Source organism: Tachypleus tridentatus, chromosome 10 (assembly GCF_004210375.1).
Source record: "Tachypleus tridentatus isolate NWPU-2018 chromosome 10, ASM421037v1, whole genome shotgun sequence".
In the NCBI taxonomy this organism is placed as follows: Eukaryota; Metazoa; Arthropoda; class Merostomata; order Xiphosura; family Limulidae; genus Tachypleus; species Tachypleus tridentatus.
The window spans coordinates 151,211,620-151,230,931 of NC_134834.1; the positions used below are offsets into that span (position 1 = coordinate 151,211,620).

Sequence of the window (19,312 nt, forward strand, 5' to 3'; positions counted from 1 at the left end):
CTGTGATTTTTTGTAATAAAACTTGTTTTAATGGTCCAGTGCATAACAATCTACAGTCTACTTTGGCAATATAATTTTTGTATTTCTCAGATTATCTGTATTATTGGCATATTTATTTTGTTCATTTGCTTATATAAATGTATCCTGAATTAATTATATTAGAACAGCAAGCACTAATTAGATGTGCCTAGAAATCACATGATAGATAAGTAGGTAAACTTAACAACAATCTCATTTATAATTTAGGTATGTCTAGAAATCACTTCATGAATTAGTAAAACATTTATAATCCAGGTATATCTAGAAATCACTTTATGAATAAGTAGGTATACATTTACAATCCACTTGTATCTAAAAATCACTTCACAAATAGGTAGGTGTATCTAGAAGCCACTTCCTAAATAAGTAAATATGCCTACCAATGATCACATTCTGTTTCAGTACATTACCTTCACAAATATAAATAACTATTATTGTTTAGTTCTGCCTTCTACATGCAAAAAACGTTTATATATGTCACAAGATTTCTATCTCCTCTACACAGGAATTTACTGATTCCAGTCCATCTCTCATAGAAATCACCATGTAGAAACCCTCCACCTATGAGAATGCATCATAATTTCATGATGCATGTGACTCCCTCTATTTAATTCTGCTAAACTGTTCCTTTTGGTTTGGAATTCTTTGTGTTTAGATTTTTTTTTTTCTCTTTTGGTGCTCCTTACTTGAATTATGATTTTAATGGTGTTTTTTTTTACATTGAAGAAATCTTTTAACTGAATTTTCCTGTATTTAATTTTCTCTCACACTTGCATATTTTACATCAAACAATTTTGTTTCATTTGCAGATTTCTTCAATGAATTTTGAGGTTCAAGTTCCCATTTATTATCAAACCTAATTCACACTATTTTCACAGGTTAAAGATGGTGGAGTCTCATCATTACATTTTCTCCCATCATCCTTCATAAGATTGATCCTTATTTCCACCAGCCTTCTCCTCCTGAACTTTTCCCACTAATCCTTCTGAACAAATTGAACCTGTTTAGGCTTATGAATATTTCACCTTTTTACGCTACTGGATTTTGCTGTATTTTTTCACTACCCCTTCTGCAAAATCAGCTAGGCTTAGTATGTCATTTTTTTACATGATTTCTTAGGTTTGTTATGTTTTATCTCATTCCCTGTTTTTTGTGATTCTTTATTGCTCCCATGTTGGTATGTTTGTTGTTTTTGACTCTATCTGCACACAAGTGGCTACACTGCAGTTGGCATTTTCTGGATCACTCTGTGACCTTGTCCTGAATATATTTCTTGCTTCTTTCTTCTTGGGATTTCTTCATTTTTTCTTTTTTAACATGTTTTTGATTTTGTATCTCAGGCTCTAGAATCTCTTTGGTTGCACGTTTGTTGCAATTGTAGCCACAACACGCCCATGTTCGTTTCTTATCCAGTCCTCATCAACCTGTCCCTCTGATTGTTTTATTCATGGGCATGTCACCAACAGTACCAGAAAGTTCCTGTCCTGCCACCAACCTTCTGAGGAGGTACAAGATTTTGACTGTTCCTCCTGTTTATCTTCTTTCTCAAGGCTTTCATTCCAGACTGGTTGTTGTCCTCATCCAAAGCTGGAGGTTAGGAGTATGTACTTACATCATTGTAAGTTTTAATCTGCCCCATTTTACCATGGAGTGATTTTTAACCATGATTTTTGAATATCTTGATATTTCATCACTTCTGACTTTCTCTTCACTTTCTTCTCCAAGGAATGATTTCCTTGTTTTATACACTGCCCTTCAGACTCGGCTCTATATAATTTGTTGAGCATTCAGAGTATTTGTTTGTTTGTCACTTATTTGCTCTTGGGTTATGCTTTTCTTTTTCTGTGGTTGACTGACTAATGTTCAGTTTTTCTGAACTGGAGTTTGCTGGCTACTCTTATTAACTGCTCCTCAAGGCAGCTATAATGGACTGTTAGTCAAGTTGAAATCCTTACTGGACCTATCCAATGTCTTCTATATTTGAGTGTTTTTCTTTTCCTACACATCTTAGTTAGGCCCACTATTCTCCTCTTCAAGTTTGTTTGATGTATCTTTTATGTGATTACAATGAACAAAGTTGTATCATTTTAGGGGATGCTATCTTCTGTGTTAGCACTTATCTTCTTAGGTTGGGCTATTTTCTGGGCTTTTCATGACTAATGGAAATTTGCAGGGATCCTTTGTTGGCTCTTATTACCTTTCCTCCTACTCTTGTCGTTGATTGGTGTTTAGATATGACTTGGATGTTGGTTGGCATTCTACTTTCTCCAGTTTTCCACTTTTCATGTACAAATCCCTTTGGGAATGGATGGTGTAGGTGGTTCCAACTGGAAGGTTTGAGGTTTTTGGTCTGCAGCTGAAAAGTTTTATTCTGTCAACATCCTAGAGCTTTTCACTGTAGGCTATGGTTTTATTCATTTTCTCCATCTAGCTAGAAATTGTCTGGTAATGATCCTTTCTGACTTCAGTGGTTGCTTATCTCAATCACCAGGCTGGCACCCATTTTCCATCCCTTAGTATTTGTACATTGGATCTTCTTTTTGTGTCCATACATTTGATATTCCTATCATTGCTTATCATGTTTTTGGTAATTTCGCTCTTGTCGTGGATTAAATTTCTCTCCAAACAACATTTGTTTGATAAAGTGGTCTCTCAGTCCTTTTGTTTTCCAGTAGTTTTGACTTCAGTGGGTACTCCTCACATTGATGTTTAAACTACATCTCCTAACTACAAAATGCTTTGGTTCTGATCTCTGATCTTTCATCTTCTTGCTGTGACTATTAATGCTTTCAACCATAATTGGACCTACACATTTGTCTATTCTTCTGTTGTTCTCCTTTTTCTCTGAGTGCCCCTCAGTGTGGATTCCTGTACTTGGTGAGGGAACCTCCCAGGGAAGGTTCTGTTGTTTCAGTTTACCTCCTCTGGGATCTAAACATCCACCCACGTGTTTGCCATGCATGGCAACCTGTGAAGGGGAGGAGAGGATCCTGGTGGTTGAGGGGTCCAACCCTAACACACCACTTTGGCCTTGAATTCCTGTAGACAGGCAGCCTTGGGGTGGCCTCCTTGGGTCAATCAGCTAGTCAACTTGGGCTAGGGTTAACCAAGTACCAGTGTTGGACATTCTCAATAGGTGTTGTGGACATTATATCTGACGTTGGTGTTTGGGTGTAGTGCTCACGAAACCCTGGCGTTGCTGCAGTGTCCTTATTTGACATTGTAGTGCATCCTCTCATAGGGCTTCATGGTGGGTGGGGTTAGTGGGTACTGAAATTTCCTTTTTTATTATGGATATTCCACTTAAAAATCTTAATAAAATAGTGAAAAAAAAGTCTGTAGGTATATGACCATGTTTTGAAGATTCTGAGCAGCAATCATCGCCATCCATACCCCTTGTTGTACCTCATTTTCTTATATTGCACTCACTTTCAGACAAACCTTTAGGGTACATGTCTCCCTTTTTCATTAAGGGACTAGAGGGACTTGCTGGTTCTCCAAAGTCAGTAAAGAAGCTTCAATCTGGTGACATGTTGTTGGAAACATCCACATCACAACACAGTGAACTCCTGTTGCATTCAAAGGCAGTTGGGGATATACCTGTAGAGGTTACACCTCATGCTACTTTGAATTTATCACGAAGAATTATTGTTGAGAGGGATTTGAAGAACATCCCAGAGTCTGAGATTCTCGCTGGTTTCTCCACCCAAGGAGTTTCTGCAACTCCTCTACTCGCAAAGATGGAATTATGGTGCTGACCGATATTCTCATTCTGACATTTACATCATCATATCCACTGCCACCATCAAGGCAGGTTATCTTAATTGCAGAGTATAGTCATACATTCCAAACCCTCTTGATGTTTCCAGTGTCAACGGTTTGGTCACTTGAAGGCATCATGTTGTGGTTCCGTCACATGTGCTCGTTGCCTGTGAGTGTGAAACAGACCCTCATTGCATCAATTGCAATGGCTCTCACCCATCCTACTTTTGTTCTTACCCGAAATGGTTGGAAGAAAAAGAGGTGCAGCGTTTGAAAAAGATTCATAACATTACCTATCCTGAGACTCGAAAATTGCTGTTCACCACCTCATCTCAGATGTATGCTGCTGCACTTTGTTCCACAGCTACTGTGGGAGTGCAGACAGATCTCTCTGTGCCTCCTAAAACATCGTTCTCCAAACAAATGAAAAGTCTTTTGACCTCCATGGTTAAAAAATTTGATGAATCAACTTCAACACCCATCTCTGTCCCTTACATAGATTCCAAGAAATCCCAAGATCCACTTCCTTTAGTTCTGGGTACAGGTATTTTGTCAGATACATCTTCTCCCACCCCAAGATGCAAAATGATCATTCATTCATGTTCTCATTCAATGGAATCCTCTTCCAACAGCAAAGACCTGCCCAATCGACCCAGGGCAGGATCCATGGAGATTGATAGACCTCCCTCGAATAAGGAAAGTAAGGAAAAAAAAGACGTGGTCGTAAACTCCACTCGATTCGCCTGCACGTAAATAAAAATGGCCACCATGATACAATGGAACTGTAGAGGTTTACATTCTAATCTGGATGACATCAAAACTCTGATTACTTCCTACCATCCTGTATGTCATTCCTTATAGGAAACATTTCTGAAACCTGCCGATACAGTCACCTCCTGGCGGTTTTCTTTATACAGAAATGACAGGCTGTGTGATGGACGAGTGCATGGAAGGGTGACACTGTTGGTTGATCAGCATATACTCACCCTGTCTTTGCAGGATCCATGGAGATTGATAGACCTCCCTCGAATAAGGAAAGTAAGGAAAAAAAAGACATGGTCGTAAACTCCACTCGATTCGCCTGCACGTAAATAAAAATGGCCACCATGATACAATGGAACTGTAGAGGTTTACATTCTAATCTGGATGACATCAAAACTCTGATTACTTCCTACCATCCTGTATGTCATTCCTTATAGGAAACATTTCTGAAACCTGCCGATACAGTCACCTTCTGGCGGTTTTCTTTATACAGAAATGACAGGCTGTGTGATGGACGAGTGCATGGAAGGGTGACACTGTTGGTTGATCAGCATATACTCACCCTGTCTTTGCCACTTGACACACCCTTGTAGGTCATAGCCATCTGTGTTTCCTCAGATTGTACCATCACTGTTTGTTCTCTTTAACTGTTGCCTGGAGAGACATATGATCAATCAAACCTTGATGTTCTCATTCAACAGTTGCCATCTTCCTTTTTAGTCCTGGGAGCATTTAATGGTCATCATCCCCTCTGACGAAGTGCTGATATTGATAGAAGGGGCTGCTCTACAGAGTGTATGCTCTCTGATCACAACCTTTCTCTTTTCAATACTAGTTCTTCTGCTTATTTCTATGCACCTTGTCAGTCCTTTACTGCTATTTATCTCTCAATGTACTCCCCTTCATTATTTTCCCATTTTTCATGGAGGGTTGTCAATAATCCATGAGGCGGTGATCATTTTCCTATAATCTTGAGAGAGACTGGCCGTTGTTGATGCCACCTGACCCCCATGCCCCGGTGGAAGCTGGACCAATCAGACTGGCCCTCTTTCACTGCTCTTGTAGAACTTGATCCTGCCATCATATGTCAACCATCAGTAGACAACTGTATGGCAGCAGTAACTGACTGTATTATACAAGCAGCTGCTCAATGTATTCCTTAAACCTCAACACGTTTTCCACTATATCCTTGTCTGTGGTGGAATCCTGCCTGCCACATAACATGGAAGGCTCAAAAACAGGCCTGGGATACTTTCCATAAATATAACACACTTTCAAACTGCATCGCTTTCCAGCAGGCCTGTGCATGTGCTTGGTGGATAAGATGTCAAAGCCAGAAGGAATCTTGGATTAAGTTTACAACTGGCATATCTTCTACCACCAGTTCCAAAGTCATATGGGACAAGATTTGAAAGGTCAGTGGGCAATACAATTCTGTCCCCTTCTCGATCTTACTTTCTGATGGCCAGGAAGTAGCTGATATCTGGAGCATTGCCAATACTCTAGGTGAAAGCTTTTGCTGGGTATCTAGCACTTCTGCTTCTTCCTCCACCTTCTTAGCCATCAAGACTCGGGCAGAGCGATCACCTCTTTCCTTTCGAACTGACTGTTTCTTTGACTATAATTGTCCCTTTACCCTGGTGGAACTAAAAATGGCCCTTCATCGGTCTGCCAGTACGTTTGTTGGACCTGATGATATTCATTATGACATGCTGCACCATCTCTCTCCTGCTTCTCTTGATATTCTTCTGATTGTTTTTAACTGGATCTGGCAGGAGAATGTTTTTCTGATGCCTGGCACCAGGCTATTGTCCTATCTTTCTCTAAGCCTGGGAAAGATCCCAAGATTCCTTCAAATTACTGTCCAATTGCTTTGATGAGCTGTCTCTGTAAGACTTTAGAGAGGATGGTTAATGCTCATCTTGTTTGGTTCCTAGAATCAAACAACCTCCTCTCACCCACCCAGTGTGGGTTCCAACGACAGCGCTCCACCATGGACCACCTGATTTGACTTGAAATGTCAATCTCAAACAACAACATCTTGTATCAATATTCTTTGACATTGAGAAGGCTTATGACACAACATGGAGGTATGACATTCTGCGAGACCTCCATATATATGGGTTACATGGCCATTTGCCCATTTTTATTTAAAATTTTTTAATGGACAGGAGATTTCAACCTTGTGTGGGTTCGACACTTTTCCGTTCTTTTCTAGAGGGACTTGGAGACCCTCAGGGCTGTGTTTTGAGTGTCACACTTTTCAGTATAAAGATTAATGCCATCACTGTACAACTCCCTTTCACTATTGCAAGCAGGCTCTATGTTGATGACTTTCACATCTCATGTCAGTCGTTGAATATGAGATATATTGAGTGGCAGCTACAAACTGCCCTCAGTCATGTACTGAAGTGAACCACAGCAAACGGCTTTAATTTCTCTCTCTCTAAAACCGTTTGCATCCCTTTTGCCACCAACATGGTATTCACCCTAATCCTCAACTCTGTATCAGTGAAGTTGTGCTGCCTGTGGTCCCTGAGACTAAGTTCTTGGGGCTTATCTTTGACTGTAAGCTAACCTTTATACCACACATTAAGCAGCTGCAGGTTAAATGTACAAGAGCACTGAACATTCTTTGTGTTCTCTCTACCACCACTTTGGGAGCAGTCAATGTTCTATGCTAAAGATATATCGTGCTTTTATTCGATTAAAACTCGACTATAGATCACTGGTCTATGGCTTTGCCAGACCCTCAGCCTTAAAGATGCTGGACCCCATTCATCATCAAGGATTTTGGCTCTGCACTGGGGCTTTCTGCACCTCCCCAGTTTAGAGCTTATACATAGTCTCATGAACCTTCTTTGCACCTTTGCAGTTAGCAACTGTCTTTACAATATGCTTCGAAACTTCGTTTCTTATTAAAGCATCTTACGTGGGGTTGTGTTTTCCTTCCTTGGTGGGTCATACTTGTTCAGAACAGATGATCTGCCATTGCTCCTTTTGGCCTTTGTATCCAGGTGCAGTTTGATGAATTGGGTCTGTCCTTGGATAACATTGCAGTATCTACTGGTCAGCCCATCCCACCATGGCTCATTACAGTCCCCAAATGTGACCTTTCTTTAAGTCATCTGAGAAAAGCAGATACTCCTGATTGGAAGTACCATCTTTTATTTACTGAACATCTTTTGAACAATATTTCTATTCCTATTTATACAGATGGTTCAGAATCAGGTGACTCTGTGGGCTCTGCCATGGTTTGTTGCAGTTCAGTGGTTCCGCACAGAATCCCCTCTACAGCTTTTGCGTTCACTGCTGAACTATATGCCATTTCTCTTGCCCTGGATCACATAGAAGCTAAGCAGTACTCCAACTGCACTATTTATACTGACCCGCGTAGTTCTCTACTGGCCCTGGAATCACTTAACGTTGGTTCACACCCTGTTCTCGCTAATATTCAAAACTGACTGGTCCATTTCTCTTTAACATGTTCTGTCCCAAGGTTTGTCTATAACATTAGACAGTGTTATTGGTGATTGGTCACAGTTTTTTAACCCATCGTTTTCTTTTACCTGAAACTGATGCACTAGTGTGTAGTTTGTGTAACACTGAGATCACTATAAGCCACATTTTACTTTTTTGCCATCGTTATGACTCTCAATGATGGCACAATTTTAACACTGTTTGGCCCCAAAGTTTGTCCATAACATAAGACAGTGTTATTGGTGATGGTGACACTGTCCACGTTGATAAAGTTTTTAGTTTTTTAAAGGCCCTTAATCTTTTTAATGTCACTTAAGTGTTTTAAATTTATACATTAAACCTTTTTTAATGTGGTTTCCTTTTAAGAATCACAATGTCTGTAGTTCGATTTGAAATTAGAAAATGGCCGTAACATTAAATAACTCTGAACCAGGACTGAAAAGGCCAACTTCAGGTGACTGATGGTAGTTTTTGTACCTACCTGTTAGTCTTCCTGGCAAGTTATGATAATTACAGTTATGCTGCAGAAAGCCCTTTACAATTTGTATTACTGTAGTTTTTCTCTTACTACTGTAGAATAGATGTAAACATTTGTTTTATGCTATTTATGTTTTGTTTTACCTTGATTTCCTTTTATGAATTTTACTAAATTTACTTTAACTTTTTAGCGGATGTTAGTCGCAGATAGCCTAACTGCTTTGTGCCATAAAACACTAAATCAACCAACCAATTACTTTATTACCTTCTTCACCACATGTGTTTGTCAGCAAGATTTCTCAAAAACATTTGGACTATGATCCAACTTAGAAGTGATTAGTTTTTGATTGTCAAGGTCAAATATAAAGGCCACAAAAAGGTTAAGAAGAAAAAAATATTTGTCTGTTAACATTGCATCTGATTTCTCACGCTATTTCTGCTCCATAACTCAATCAAAAGTAATCAGAGTTTGATGAAACTTTGTGAACGTACGAAGAATGTACCTTAAAACAGCTAGTATGGGAACTAACGCTTTTACTGATAAGCAGAGAGCAATGTTTTGACTTGAAGATGACCAAGGAAGGCCAAAACTTTGTTTTATGCTTATCAATAAAAGTGTTAATACTCACACTAGCTGTTCTGAGATAAATTTTTATTCCAAGTGTTTCTCGTCGTCAAGACTTACATAGAATATTAATCATCATTGTTCTGTGGAAAATTGTGTGTGTTTGTTCATATTGATGGAAATACGGACACATTTTTTTGTTTTTTTAAAGCCAAACATGATCGATGCTGCAATCTACTGAGTGCCCCTCTTGGTTACTTTTATTTTCAAGAGGTGACAAAAGTTGCCCTCAAAATTATAGTCCAGTTATTTTTACTTCTTGATTGGGAAAAAATGTAGATAATCTAGTAGAAGACATCCTACAAAATTATAAGTGAAAGTCAATACGGAAGCATTTATGTTACCCCTGAATATCTCAATAACTATACAATTTATTATTCACGTTACTGTTCAAGAACATTTTACTATCTCATAGCACTTGGGCTCACACTCGGTAATGTCCCTATTCTTGACATTAATTCCTTTGACATGTTCCTGTTCCAGATGCCCACTCTTTAATCTTAACATTTTACCAGATGTATGGTGTAGATAGTCAGCTGCTTTGTGCCATAAAGCACCAAATCAACCAATCAACTTGTAGGCTAACTTTTGGATAATCCTCTTTTCTACCACCACATGGATGTCGGTACCTGCGGGCCAACTGTTGGATGCAATTGACTTACCAATGGTATAACCCTCTTTCCTACCTCCACATGGATGTCAGTACCTGAAGGCCAACTTTTCGATGTAGTTGACTTACTATTTATAGTCCATTGCACAGCTAGGGACATATTCTTTTCATTTTACTTTCTTTTATAATTTCTTGGATTGTGTTTCATAAATATTACATGGTTTGGCTCACTTTCTGGCCATGGTTCACTCCTATTTGGATATGCTTCTCTGTTTTTCACTCATATATGTGACATCTTTTTACAATGGTGGAAAACTACTAGGTTCAGAAGTGATACAGTTCCCCATATCAGATCTTAGAATCTGACTGTCTCATCTGTCAGATCCTTTCAAAGGATTCCTGCTTCTTTCCCTTACATGAATCCCTCCACCTATTCAATGTGTGATTCTAGCTAATTATGTGAGTGCAGGTAGTGCACCATATTGGAATTTATAATTTCCTATCCTGAAAATGTGTTTTTGATTATAACTTCCCACCTCTCACACTTCCCACCCTTTCTCCATGCTTAAACCTGGTTCTTCCATTTTCTGCTAAAACGTTAAGTGATGATCTGGTAGAAATGAATAGAGGAAGTGACATGGATAACCAGAGTATATCACACTCTTATTGGTACATATAGGAGTACTGAACAATAATAGTTATTTATGTGAGAGGAGGTAAGTACTTTTCAAAAGTACATTTTCAGTGTAGGAAAATTATAATCTAGGTATGTCCAGAAGTCACTTTATAGGTGAGTAGCTGTGTCTAGAAATTACCTATTAAATATATATGCCTATTATATATATTATTGGTTATGTTTATAACATGTTTAATGAATGCATCATGGTATGCTTAGGGATTACATTGTTATAACTAGATTTCTAAAGATCAGTATTTTAATATATATGTTATTCATGGATTACTATAATTTACCCCCTGTAAGACACACTTTTTCCCTTTAAAAATACCTTAAAAAACCCGATGCATTTTTAAAGACAAAAGTGATGGGTTAAGACAAGAGGTTAGCTCAGGGTCTACTCAAAATGGTCTCTCATAGAGATCGTAATCTCGTTATTTACCAATTACAAGTATTTTCAATAACATAAAACATTGAATGTAACTAATACTGTTGATATACTGTGAAGAATATGATGTATTTGACTGTATTTATTTAGAAGATTGAAAAAAAAGTCAAGGTTACATTAAGGTGTTGGTTAATGAGTCAGTAGTTTTTTTCTTTGAATTTTCTTTCCAAAATGAGGGTGCATCTTCCATGATGTAGCATCTTACCAGGTGTAAAATACAGTAGTTATTAATATGTCATTGTTTAAAAATCAGTTCAGTAATGTTTAGTAATGACCTTGTTAATGCATAGTGTAGTGAGAATTAATCCATCATAAAGTACTTGTATGTTAAACTGTTTAGTTACTATTTAAAATTAATATTGACATCATTATTAATGTTGCCATATTAAAGGTTAAGTTGTCTTGTTTTTGCAGTATGGGCTGTATATGGTTAGATGCCTCCTCTACATGCAGGACCAGTATTTTCATCCCACCTACAGCAGACTGTGTTTAACTTCCTAGAGCACTGTGTTATTTCTTAGTCAGATTAGCCTGTTCAGTCTTACACGTGTGTATTGTTACTTGTGAACTTATCTGACTTGGCGATCCAGGGTTTGATCCAGCCCTTTACATCCTAGGGATGCTAGAAATGTAGCATTTTATAACTCTCACCAAGAGTTTGTTTGTTAAGCTTATTTCTATGCTACTTTTTAGAAGAGAAAATGCTAACGTTAGGATATTTTAAAAATATATCTGTTTATGTTTTAAAGCAATCTTTTCTTTAAACTTTCGGCTTTTAATGAGGCTTTGAAGTAACATACATTCCTCATTTTTTTCTGTTACTGAACAGATCTTATTATTTGCATAACATCTGGATACTTTGAAGGACTCAACTATTTAATGTTGTAATAGCTATACCTGTACCACTTAACATGTGACTTGTGGTTTCTGAAGTTAATTGACACTTACATAATTTTGTTTTGATTTTATTCTCTGTAATTGACCTACTTCCATTATTAACACCAATACTCAGGGTTGTACTTTTTAGGACTCAAATGTAATTTATATTTGGCATCTAAGAATACTTTCTTGTATATGAAACAGAACCATCAACACTTCAAGTTTTAAGAAAGTTAATTAACAAATGTATTAAAATTAAGAGATCATGAAAGGTGTAGCAGCAAAGAATACATTACTAAATTTTGAACACTTTTAACCTTTGAACTTAATATTTGTGTGAATACCAAAGCTGAGAAAGCATGAATTTAGTGTTCAAAATTCATTTTTTAAATTCACAAGTTTCCTTTAATAACCTTTAATTAATAGTTTTTTTATATTAAAAAGAAAATTATTTAAGGATAATTATTTTGTATATTAGGACCTAATAGCTAGTCTTAGTTAAAACACTCTTTGAAGTAACTGTGAAAACAGTTAAGGTTTAGAGTGTTCATTGTGATGTTTATAAGTGCTGCTGTATTGTTCTTTCAGCATTTTGTAAAATTGCCAAAAGACTTTCAGAATAGCTTTTACAGTCACAGAACTCTTAGTGCCCTATTTCACAACTTACCTTGATCAGACATCTCACAACAGCAACTATTTTTATACATCAGAACTGTTAGACCAGGTTATTAAGATCTTTTGACACTTTAGCATTTTGTAAATTGTAGAAGAGAGTTCTTTCTGTTAAACAGTACTTACAGTTACTTCTAAAATAAAAGTTATATTTTTCATTACAACTTAAGCAGACTCTTTCTAATCTTTAAATTTTATATTTATAATCTTACACAGCCAGTTTAGAAACTAAACAAGAATTATATGTAGATATTATACAATTATTTTGTAAGGAAAGAAATGAAGCTATTTTTTTTTTTCAGTCTTGAAACTAAATTACTACTTCTGTGTAACATTCACATTTTTTCCTCCTAATACAAAGGCCATTTAGTTGTAAACATGCCTGGTTGTTTAGTGGATCAATGCTAAGAAGAATGTATTATGAAATGGAAGTTACATGATAAGTCATATCTTGGTATGGTTCTCTGGTACTGAAATTGAACAGAAAGTTTAGTATTTCTTGGTTCTCTTTGCTGGTTGTTTCCCATAACATTTATTTTTGCATTGTGTCTGTATACTTTATTAAAACTTACTTGTCTCTGATGGAAAGAAAAAGTAAAGCAATTTTAACAGCCAGTGCAAATTTTATTAAGTTTCTTACTTGTTAGATCTCTGGGTATATTATTTTCTTCTGAAATAAGTTGGTCAATAATAAGTTTATTAACTTGCAACGATAAAATTTGGGGTTTAATTCTCTGCTGTGGGCAGTGTGCATATAGAATTAAAAATTAATAGATTAAATGATTTATTGTTTAATTAATTTAAATTAAACATGACAGATAGTTGATTAAATTTTTAAGATGTATCAAAGTTTTCCTTCCTTAATAATTCAACTTTGTTTCATCCATTTCTTGATATGTATAAGTTTACTGAAGTTATTTAATGTTTAATAAAATTAAATTAAACAGAAATACTTGAATAAATTTTTAAGATAAATCAAATTTATTTCCTCTGTTGAAGATTCAAGTTTTTGTTACTTTTCTGTGACATATATGACTTTAACACATTGGCTCCTACACAACCCACAGGTGAGTCATGCTCTGTTTTCTTTTTGAAGGACCACTTACTGGCTGGGACACAACAGCCACATAAACACTTTTTCTAAAAAAATAATTGTAAATGAGTAGAGGGACCCTGGAAAGTATCAGCAAAATAGGCTTAGGAGCCAACGTGTTAATTGGGTTATATTTGATCTCGAGGAAAGCATTATAGATAAAGTTTAGAAATTATCATGTTTAATAGAAGAGTTTTAAGTAAAACAGGATGCTAGTCACAATTATAAATTTTCTATATATTTTTTTTACAAATATTTATTTTTGTATTTATTTTTTGTTGTTTTTTTTATAAGATGAATTGTATACATTTTTTCAGTGTTTAGGTATAAAATCCTAAAATCTTTTTAGAATTCCTTAAGACAAAAATACAAAACTTTAGGCTGAACACTTTCAAAAAGTGGGTGTTTCTTCATCAGAGACAAAATATATTATTCCCTATTTGTATCTGATAACAAAGGTCAAACTTTTTGAGTTACTGGGTTTTATATTTCTGTCTTTAATTGGTTTTTGAACTTACACATTTTCCTAACATTATTAGAAATGTTTGTATCAGATTATTTTGTATTTGAAAGTTTTAGCAAGACAAAATTCTCAATTCTTTGTTATTTACTTTATTAAGTTAAAAGAACGTGTACAGTTTAACACATTCTTCAGTTTTAATGTGTAATATTTGAAATTTTATTTTCAGGTCAAAATGTAAGAATAATTTAATTTTGCTTTAACTGAAAATTTAGATGTTTCATCATATCATTCACAGGTCCAATCATTTCAATTTTGTTGGAATAATTCTTGTTTTTAATTCCAGATTATACCATTATGATGATAACCTTCAAAATTCTAATGTTTCTATATTTTAAGGGTTTCGTATAATGTGATACAATAAAGTTCTTGTGGAGGTGAAATGAAACAACACTGAAATATTAGCCAATCGAAAATGATATTGATAATTAACCCATATTAGTTTCATTAGAAACATATCAAAACAACCCACCTAGCAAGAATAAGAAATAATTTCCATATTGGAATTTCATTCTCACAACAAAGAAATAGACAAAAACAGAAGTAATTTATATAAACAATGTTACCACAAATGGCTGTGTGATAAATCATCCAAAATCAGTAGAAAAATTAATATAAATTAATAGTTCTTATCTTTCTGCTCAGATTTTGATTGTTTCTAGGCTGGTGTTCCTATTTCATATCCTTATGGTTGATATTTCTGAATGATTTTACTTTCGTTAAATTTTATTTGAAGACTATTTCAATAAATAACTTGTTTTAGTATTGTACTTTTTTTTTCAGTTGCATGTGCAGCTATTAAGATTTTCAATTTCATAATTATTGTGACTTTCTTCATGTAAAGGTGTAATAATTACAGGTAAAATCTATCAAATGTTGATCTTAAATTAGAAAGATAAAGTTATAAATTACATAGGTGTTATATCTGTTTAAATACTTCTTTCTAATCTATATCTTAAAGAAATGATTTTAAAAAGTTATTGCAGATGTTTTGTTAGGATCTGTAAACTATCTGTAGAAATATGTATAAATTACATCCGTATGAATATAACTATTATGTGATATACCAGTACTTCTTGAAGGTGATGTGATGTACCTAACGTTGTCAAAATATAATAAAGTTACATTGACACAATTCTGATCTTTGCCTGCTTTATTAGGTTTAAATGTCAGAGGTTAATATAATAACTTATAAACATATTTATCTCCATATTAACAAACACTCGTGTAAAGTTTTAACTTTTCAACTTATTACTGATTTCTGGTAGCAATCAACCTTTTGTTTTTTTGAGAGTCTAGACTGCTAATTTTATGTCACTTCTATTACCCTACTAACTTCATATTACAAGTCCTAACTTTTACATAATTTACAAAACCTTACAGTGGAGTTTCAAAGTATTGTACTGGTGATCCAGACCAAGATAACTATTTATCTTTATTTTAGTTACATATGGGGTGATCCAGACCAAAGATAATTATTTATTTTTATTTTACTTACACGGAAGTTATTCAGACTAAGATAATTACATTATGTAACACAAATTTTGTTCCTGGAGAGTATGTTATTTCTTAATTGCTTATGTTGTAAAAGTACAGAAAATGGTCATTATTCCCTTCAAACTTTACTTTTGTGACATGGATAATGAAATTTAGAAATTAAACTATTTTCTGTGTAAAAATGGGCAAATTTGCATGTTTTCATTTACATAAATGTCTGAATAAAACAATACACGAATCAAGCTTTACATGTATCTATACTAAAGATGTACAAAAATGTTTAGAAGTGAGTAGTTTTTCGAGATTTGCAACTGTAATGTAAATCACTTTCATGCATCAGCCTCCAAATGTAGTCTCCCATCATGTTTTTGTTATACGCTCCTTGGTAGCAGCATTCAAAGTCCAGTATATGTTGGTGAAAGCACTCACCTTGCTCCTCTGAGTATGCTTCCATGTTCTCCTTGAATTTATCAAGATGAGCATCAAGGATATGGACTTTCAGGAACTTCCTCCAGCCAATTTGCCGTAGTTCTTCACCAGAGCCTCAACCAGTTTCACATAATTTTCGGCCTTGTGATTGCTCAAGAAACCTCAAACCACTGCGACAAAGCTTTTTTTTTACCTTCGTACTGAGGTTCTTTGGGAATTCTGTGCACTCCAAGATCATCTTTATTTGTGGTCCAACGAAGACACCAGCTTTGCCTCAGACAGCTTAGGGAAGAAGTGTCGAAGGTACTTGAAGGCTGCAAACTCCTTACCAAGAGCTGTGACAAAGTGTTTCATAAGACCCAGTTTTATGTACAGTGATGGGAACAACACCTCCTGGAGGTCCGCTAGTGGCTCACACTTGGCACTTGTGCTTCCCCACACAGAACTCAGTCCGTTGTGGCCAGTACTTCCTGTTGTAGTGTGCCGCAGTGTCCCTGCTGTCCCAAAGGCAAAGTTAATAGGGAAACGTGGTAAAGCCTCCTTGGAGACCCATCAGGAATGCCACCATTTTAAAGTCTCCAACAACCTCCCAGCCATACTCATCATACTTCAAGGCTTCTAGCAAGGTCTTGGAATAGCGAACTTTAAGGCTCTCTTTTTCCCCTCTGTATCATCCTGCAAAGGAGAAAAATAAGATTATTATGAAAAATAAATTTATTTCATCCACAAATAATGGATGAAATAATAACCTCTTGGTTTGTGCGAAATATTTTGTGATATTTTTTCTATACTATTGGAAATCGAAAAAAATATTTAAATTTTAAAAGGTCTAAATTTTGTATCAACCTTCAAGCTTGATGCTTACTCTTCAAACAAGCAAAAATTGTCAGTCTTACCTTCTAGAATTTTTTGCAGTGTTCACAAGTAAAATGAGGTGCTGCCCAGGGTTTGTTTTGATCCCCGACAGACATGCCGAAATATGTCTTGTAGGCTTCATATATTGTAGCAGATGCTGTTGCAGAGTATTTTTTCACTCTTGATAAATTGGTCACATACACAGCAGAATGCGTCTGGAGAATGCTTGCAGCTTCTTGATGCCATCTCTGATAAAAATCAGATACGTCTATGTGCTCACTTAGGCAGCTAGAACTATACCGAAGTGGTGAGTCTCTGTATATATATTACTATGGAAAGTTCTGGAAAGTTTTTGTTTGTTTTTGAATTTCGCACAAAGCTACTCAAGGGCAATCTGCGCCAGCCGTCCTTAATTTAGCAGTGTAAGACTAGAGGGAAGGCAGCTAGTCATCACCACCCACCGCCAACTTTTGGGCTACTCTTTTACCAACGAATAGTGGGATTGACCGTTACATTATAACGCCCCACGGCTGAAAGTGCGAGCATGTTTAGTGCGACGGGGATTCGAACCCGCGACCCTCAGATTTCGAGTCGAACGCCTTAACCTACCTGGCCATGCCGGGGCCTAGAAAGTTCTTGAAAATTCTTGTAATTTCGAGAAAATTCTCTATCAGCTACTCAGCACTGAATCTACCTGGAATGTTCTAGAAAATGGATAAATATGAAAATTTCATTATCCAGGTCACAAAAGCAAAGTTTGAAGAGAAAAATAGGTCTTTTTCATTTACTTTAGGCATAAGCAATTTGGAAATAACACTGTTTGCCCAGGAACAAGAAGAATTAGAAGTTTTGTTTCATAGTTATTTAAGCATTTAATGGCCATTGTAGTGTTTTAGTGCTTGCATAAGAATAATAATATTCTATATTTGTTTCACGCTTATTTTTGTGCGGAAACGATTAAAAGGAAATCTAGCACTGAGTAGTGAGTTCAGTTTATAAGTGTATATTATTTCCATGTTTTATAAATAAGTTTCATGTCTCGCCACTAGATGACAACACCCATTATATATAACATCAGTTTGACTTCACATGAAATCTGCAAAAACAAATTCTGTGACAGTAAATAGAGAATCTAAATTAATACTTAAGCTACCAAAAAGATAAGGTATTTATAGAATTGATTGGTTACGTATTAATCTATTTTTTCTTAAACATTCGATGAAGCCGAGTCTAGCAAGTGTGTGTAGATTCTTGACCTGATAATGTTAAATCTGTGGATATATTATTTCTACTGAAACACAGTGAGTCAATAGTTAGTTTATTAACTTACAAAGCTAAAATGTGGGGTGTAATATTCTGTTGTGGACAAATTGCAGATAGTATTGAGTAATAGATTAAATTATTAAGAGTGTAATTATTTTAAATTAAATATGAGAAATAGTTGATTCGATTTTAACGATAAATCAAACCTTTTCCCTCTTTAATAATTCCATTTTGTTTCAGTTACATACATACGAACAATGTAGTTCCTATTAATTTACATGACTCGAGCATGTAAAGAGGTCAACTGTATACATATGCAGTAAGTTGGAAGGTGTAGGTTATGTAAATATCTCCTTCACATTGATCCAGAATGCTGGGATATTTGTACCATCCTGGAGGGAACCCTTCATGACCTTAATAATATACGTGCTACTAATTAATTACAAAAATGAAACTAATGTTTACTTGTTAACCTCCTTAAAGGAAATTGCTTAAAAAATAAAGGAAACAAGTAAAAAAAATGTACAATAATGAAATGTGATGTAGGGATTACTGTGCCAAACATTATAAATGAAGGTAGGGATGAGTACACTAGTATTACAAATCTCACTACACAAGTAGCCAAATCTTTCCTAGAACACGTTTTAATATTTAGGCTTCCACTAGAGATGTAGTGTAGTCCATATAACAAGAGCACGTCTTATTATGTCCACAACTGTGGTAGTACAGAATATAAATAATCAGAGTTCCTTGTTCATGTTTCATCAGAACAAAATGTTATTATTATGTTGTTTTTTTCATTTCACAGAATAACAAGAAACTTAGAAAAGAGCAAGTCTGAAATAATGATTTAAAGAAAAAGCTAAAATCACCTGCTGCCATCTTTCTTGTTCTAAAGGAAAAGTACGCACTGGTTTCAATGACTTTACGTGGTACGAGAAAGAGGAAATTTGAAATCTGACTGTGTAGGCCTCAAACCTTGTTTATAAATACCGAACAGTTAGATATTGAACCATAGCTAATTATTAACTTGTGGGGAAAATTCTGATTTATATATGATTCATCAAGGGACATTGAGATTCATTAGTTTGTTAGAGGATGTTCTGTCATTAGAGGGACTATTGAGATTCATTAGTTTGATAGAGGATGTTCTGTCATCAGAGGGACTATTGAGATTCATTAGTTTGATAGAGGATGTTCTGTCATTAGAGGGACTATTGAGATT

The 19,312-nt window shown here is 35.5% G+C and overlaps 1 protein-coding gene across 3 annotated transcripts in view; it reads left to right on the forward strand.

Annotated features, from left to right (window-relative positions):
- LOC143230636 (vesicle-associated membrane protein 3-like) overlaps positions 1 to 15,178 on the forward strand; it is a 37,331-nt gene extending 22,153 nt beyond the window's left edge. For all 3 annotated transcript variants that reach the window (XM_076464500.1, XM_076464501.1, XM_076464502.1), the window contains one exon: positions 11,294 to 15,178. In XM_076464500.1, the coding sequence (XP_076320615.1) occupies positions 11,294 to 11,380 (87 nt within the window). In that variant the 3' untranslated portion in view covers positions 11,381 to 15,178. The remainder of the gene's footprint in view (positions 1 to 11,293) is intronic.
- Positions 15,179 to 19,312: the final 4,134 nt, after the last annotated feature.